Raw genomic sequence first — 6,088 nt, 5'->3', positions numbered from 1 at the left:
AAATGCTGGGAGTCCAGCCAGAGGAGAAGTGGCCCTTAACTGAGCCTGTTTTTGTTTCTTCATTCTGTATGGATGGGCTTTTAGTTCCTCTGACTTGCTTAGTTGGGGACACTTCATTTCTAGAGATTATCGTCAGTTGGATTACAGAGACCGTTTCTGCATTTAATAACAAATTGTTCAATCTTGTCATTATAAGATCCCTATCATTGTACTCTTTTATTTGATACTGTTCAGTGCTTTGATAAAATTGTTAAATGCGTTATATAAATAAAAGTGATTGATTGATTGAGAACAGGTCCATTTCCACTTGATTTCAAACATCCATAAGGTGAAATGAACTGTTTCACTAATAAGAAACATGTCAGGCATTTTAAAGTATTACTATTTTATTATGTATCTCCTAAGAGGCTCAATCTGGTAGCTGAGCCAGTCTCTTACAAGAAATGAGAAGTGTTTTTCCCTAACATCTCTTCTCTCACTCATCTACCACATATACATATACATACTACATGTGTGTGTGTGTGTGTGTGTGTGTGTGTGTGTGTGTGTGTGTGTGTGTGTGTGTTTGGGATGACATCAAGGGATCTAGGAGAGCAGTATTTGAGCCCAAAGAAAACTGCGCTCTGCTGTCTGTCTCTCTCTCTCTCTCTCTCTCTCTCTCTCTCCGGACAGATAAGCAAACACTACAACTGCACAAGAGCCACAAGTTACAAGCAATATCAGACAGTGAAAGTTTACAGGTCAGATGTGTGAGAGATGTGTGACAGATCTCCGTGAGATGAAGCCACTATTCCCCTCCCACTTAAACATGAGCTCGATCTCCTCAAGACAGAGACTCCTGGCATCTTATAGTCTGCTGTAGAGAGAATCCAGCTCCTGACACACGGGGCTGTTAAAGGAATAATGCTGATTCAGCATAAATTACTACAGATTCAGAGATAGGCAGTTATTTCCAAATTATTTCCAGTTGTTTAAGCAGAAATGTGTTCGTTACAGTCAGGCACTTGAAGCTGAAGTGAATACATTTTTGTTAAAATCATTACGTATCAAGTGCAAAAATGTGCTTTATTCACGATGAAGCACAGCTATGAGCACTTCACCCAAAACACCAGAAGAGTAGAGCAGAAAACAGTTGTGAGATAATGAATGAATCACAAGAGAAAGGATGAAAACAATAGACAGAATGTGAATGAGTCTGAGCAAAATAACCTGCCTGACAGAAAAGACAGAAAAACTAGACAGTTATCAAGATCAAATGAGTTCTGTGTCATTTTATTTTATTTTACCTTTTCAGTTTTTAATTATTATAATACACACATCTCCAGTAATAAAACTAAACCAAGAATAATAATGTGCCAATCAGATGAAATCAATATCAACAAAATTAATGTAGTCATTTTTTGCACTAAAGAAGTGTCACAGAAGTGCACAAAATCAGCATTTACTCTTCAACTCAGAAGTGACATGAAAGTATTTAAACTCATAATCACAAGGTTTTCAGATTTTTGTTAAATTATTCTGATTGATATTAGATTCATTAAAAATTCGACTAAAACGTCCAGTAGGTGGCGGCAAGTCACCGTTTAAACGATTCGTTCAACAGTCGATCAAGAAAATCTCCTAAAATGTAAGTCGCGTATTGTTTATTGTTTTCCAAAATCAATGTCACTGTATGAACGTATTCATTTCATTTCATTTCATTTCATTTCATCACTTGGACTTTCCAGTTTACCAGTTTAAATGATCCGATCTCAAAACCTAACTTGTGCCACAAAGCAGGGTTTTTTAGCGGTTTAATGCGCTTCATGCATGTTTGCTTATTGCTTTACCTCGTCAAAAACGAAGCGATATACAATTAGATAATTAATATAAAGTATATTAGATATGAATGCTATCGTGATTTATTCGCATTTTTTAAATTCGCATTCTTGTCAGCAGAATGACGTGACGTGATTTCTATGGCAATTAGAATGTTGTAGAAAGACCCGAAAAAACGTCATCAGTTTGTTGGTTGAAGTTTCGGAGTATATCTTGATAAGTCACAAACGGTTTTATCGTGAGACAGCTACTTTTTGGCTAAAAAAGCTAGTGATGGAGTGCTGTGTACTTCTAAAATACACCACCAACACGGCCGTGTCCCATCTTCATCAGCTTGATGAGACGCCTGTTGGTCCCGGTGTGAATGATGATGGGAGAAAAGTGAAAAAGCAGAGAGGAGCTTCTGGAGGTGGCCTTTTGGGAGAGCTGAGAATGATGGACAGAAAAAGGAGGCAAAGATAGAGAAGGAAAGGAAGAATGGCCGAAATGGCCCGCTCTTAGCTTTCATCTCCACAGATCTGGAAAATATGACCTGGTCGAGGCTGAGAAGAAGTTCAAGTGTGAGGCGGGAACATATCAGAGACGTGATAATGGTACAATCATATAAATGTGCTCTGATTATACAAGTGGAAATGAAAATGAATCGATTCCTCAGTGACTGAAACCTCTAGTATCTGCTGTCATCATTACATCAAGTATTTAGAACTGTAGAGATCAGAAATTTAGAAAGGCTGAGAAAAGTTGAATTTAGAAATCAAGTCCAAATTGGCCCTAAATACAGAAAAGCTGAAATTTGAAGATGCAGCATCTTATATTAATACAATTGATTTTGAATTGATTCATATTATAGCTCCAGCTTCAGAAGGCCCTCCTGCTGCTGAAGAACAGCCAGAGCAGGACGTCCTGGGCAAGGGTAAGAATAATAAATCAATGAGAGTTAGAAAATGTTATTTTGGAATGATACATTTTGTAAAAAGGATCTAAAACCGCATTTCACACTAACTACAACTGTTCACCTTTTAATAGGCCACATCATGAGAAATTATAAAATCGGTCCCAAGCTGGGTTCAGGCGGATTTGGTTTGGTGTGTGAAGGAACCCGCAATGAGGATGAACTCAAGGTTTTATTACATTTTTTGGCTTCAACAAACTTTTTATTCTTATAGTTTATTTCTTCAGGATTCATGAACATCATGACCTCTTTGCTCTCATGCTAACTGTTAACCCTTTGTTTTGTTGATCAGGTGGCTGTGAAATTTTCAGTGAAGGCACCAAACATGCCAAACATCTCAGTGGTGAGTAGTCTGCACTCTCTGTCATTACTTCTCAGTCGCTGTTTTCAATTCATAGCATCTTATATTTATGTTAATCACTGCCAATGATTGGTCAACTGTCTTGAAGTCTTTATTTGGGAAACCACCTTCATCGAACAGTCATGCTTTCTCTTTTAGCCTGGTCATCCCAATCGCCTGCCGTTGGAGATCGGCTTGACACTCATGGCCAATAAGGGCCCCAGCGCTCCTCAAATAATTCAACTGCTGGACTGGGAAGAGGAGACGGACCACTACATTATGGTTATGGAGCGGCCCTCACCTTGCATGGATCTGCTTAGTTTCATGGAGCTCCACGGAGGAATCTCTCGAGCGCGCGGCGCGCGATCGTCATGCGGCAGGTCATTTGTGCCGCTAAGGCTTGCTTTGAGAAGGGTGTCTTCCATCGGGACATTAAACCGGAGAACCTGCTGGTGAACCCGGACACCATGGAGGTCAAATTGATTGACTTTGGTTGCGGGGCCCTTATGAAAAAATCGGGCCTTCAAAGACTTCTGTGGTACGTTACACAAACCATTACTCACAAAAGAAAAAACATGTAACGTGTAGTCGGCATGCTGTGGAAGTGTATGAACATCAGACAACATCTCTTTCTTCCAGGCACAGAACAGTACTTTCCTCCAGAGTACAAGTTCAAGGGCACATACCATGCCAAGCCCATGACAGTGTGGTCTTTGGGGATTGTGCTGTTTGAAATGGTGTGCGGGATTTTCCCACAGCGGGCGACCTGTACTTGATCGCCGCCAACATCTGGACCAGGCCAGGCCTGTCACAAGGTGAGATCTTCATCAAACACAAAAAAGAGCAGGTGTGAAGTATAAGCTAATAATGAGACATCTCTTTGTTTTTGCACAGAATGCTGCGATCTGATTTGTGATTGCCTGCAGCCGAAGCCAAAGAAGAGACTTGCTCTAAAGAAGATCCATCTCCATGACTGGTTTGAAGTATGTTAAACATTACATTAAGTACATTAAAATTGTGTTTTTGTTTCAGGTCATGGATTGAGACAAGATGTCACGTCCACTCTTCTGTTCTCAGTCTGCGCTTCATCTGCTGGACCGACACGAGTGACCTTTCCTTCCCTCCATTCAGGCCTCAATATAGAGCCGAGCCACCCCGTCCTTGACTTCAAGCAGCAATATTTGCGTCTGGCTGTATTGCTCAATAATTTGTGTATTGATCTTTACTGAATAGTTGTTTGTAAATCATTATTATATTCATATACTTGTCTCATAAAGAAAACTGTATAAAAAAACCTATAAAAAATGTGTATAAGAAATTTGTAAGACATTTATTTTACAATAAATCTGTAAGCAAATAAATAATAAGTGTCTGTTCATAATTATATTGCATTGTTTATATTGCAAATTAATTTCAGTCAGTCCCTTCTGAAACTGTTACGCCACACAGCTTCCTGTCATGATCACAGACCAAACATCTACTGTTATCTGACATCTCTCACACTTTAAAATGAATAGAATTAAAGATATTTATCAGAGATATTTAAAAACTATACATTTGTTCACCTTTAGATGAACACTTGTGATGTTAAGTTTTGTCACCGGTCACGTGGTAATAAAGATTGAAAAAATTCAAAACAAAGGTATTATAATCAAACACAACAACTAAAAGTCGGAATACTTTTATTTGAGGTTTCATACAAGTACTTTATGATTAATTTATAATAAATTATAGCTAGGTATAATTAATAATAAATATTTAGATTATATTTTAGAATTAACTGTAGCAGAATTAACGTTACAGTTATTTCATCTGTTTGTCCACCGAGCAGACAATATAATTCTTTATCAATTCTAAGAAAGCTTATTTTCCTGGCCAAGGAAGAATAGCTTTCCTACTCTGCAGTACTAGCAGTAATTTAGCATGTAGGAAGGGTCAACATTCAGTGACTTCAAATTGTGAGCAGACAATTAACTGTGAATATAAGGGATTTAATCAACAAGCTATAGATAACATACAACATATTAACAAAGCACACACACACACACACACACACACACATATATATATATATATATATATATATATATATATATATATATATATATATATATATATATATAGATAAGCAAAGTAAGGAAGAAAGAGAGAGAGAGAGAGAGAAGAATGCTAGTATTTTCACATCAATTAACTACAACCTAGTGAGAATCATCAAAGAATCAAAATTCACCTTAAAAGGGGCTCAAACTTAAACACGCATCCAACTAGTTATAAAAGTTACTTGCATTAGTTTTTGTTGCTGCAAAAGAATCCTGATGACAAGAAGTTCTTGATGATTTCTCTAGGTGTGAGCTGGGGAACCTCTGGTTCCTCTTGAAGGTAAGAAAGTCCACAGCGAGATGACAAAGTTATTTGAAGGTAACTACCAGAAGGTTGGACTCAAGAGTTGAGTCTGTAGAGAATCCGTCTCAAAGAAAGGAAGGAATAGTTGGTGTTAGGGACTTTTGATAGTTCCCTGACACACCCACTGCTTGATTGGAATTGCCAATCAGAGGCATGGATTTTGAGCGAGAGAAAAGTTTCTTTGTTTGCTTTTATGGCCCATTGGCATCTTTATTGCTGGTCTGGAGAGTTGGAGCAACTTTACTCCAAAACACAGTAAAATGGTATGATGCACTTCATGATTCTATGCGGTAAATCATCATTTGAGGCATGACAAGAGGATCGTTTTGATACCATGAGGTATAAGTGTTCATAATAATGGCTTAAAATAAAGAAAATGTCCCTATGTGTGTGCGTGATTCGTATTGCAATGGCGTGGCCAGACCACATCTCTAGTGAATCCATAGGTGAATGGCACGGGGTTTGTTACTCCTCGTTGGAATGGGTTCGGGGCTTTGATGTAGGGACTAGAGAGCAAATCTGTTTAGCATCTCTGTGATAATGGGGGAACCACGGGCAATTTAACACCTGCAAAG

The 6,088-nt window shown here is 38.3% G+C and overlaps 1 protein-coding gene across 1 annotated transcript; it reads left to right on the top strand.

Moving 5' to 3' along the window:
- The first annotated feature begins 2,091 nt into the window (after positions 1–2,091).
- On the top strand, positions 2,092–3,566 carry LOC122347960 (serine/threonine-protein kinase pim-1-like). The gene is made up of 6 exons (XM_043243193.1): positions 2,092–2,270; positions 2,335–2,411; positions 2,669–2,731; positions 2,845–2,939; positions 3,063–3,113; positions 3,270–3,566. Exons 1-6 carry the CDS (start codon positions 2,092–2,094, stop codon positions 3,564–3,566), a joined length of 762 nt encoding a protein of 253 aa, XP_043099128.1.
- Positions 3,567–6,088: the final 2,522 nt, after the last annotated feature.

This window comes from Puntigrus tetrazona, chromosome 7 (assembly GCF_018831695.1).
Source record: "Puntigrus tetrazona isolate hp1 chromosome 7, ASM1883169v1, whole genome shotgun sequence".
In the NCBI taxonomy this organism is placed as follows: domain Eukaryota; kingdom Metazoa; phylum Chordata; class Actinopteri; order Cypriniformes; family Cyprinidae; genus Puntigrus; species Puntigrus tetrazona.
Note: the sequence above shows the minus strand (reverse complement) of the source record. Positions and strands in the feature narration are given on the sequence as shown.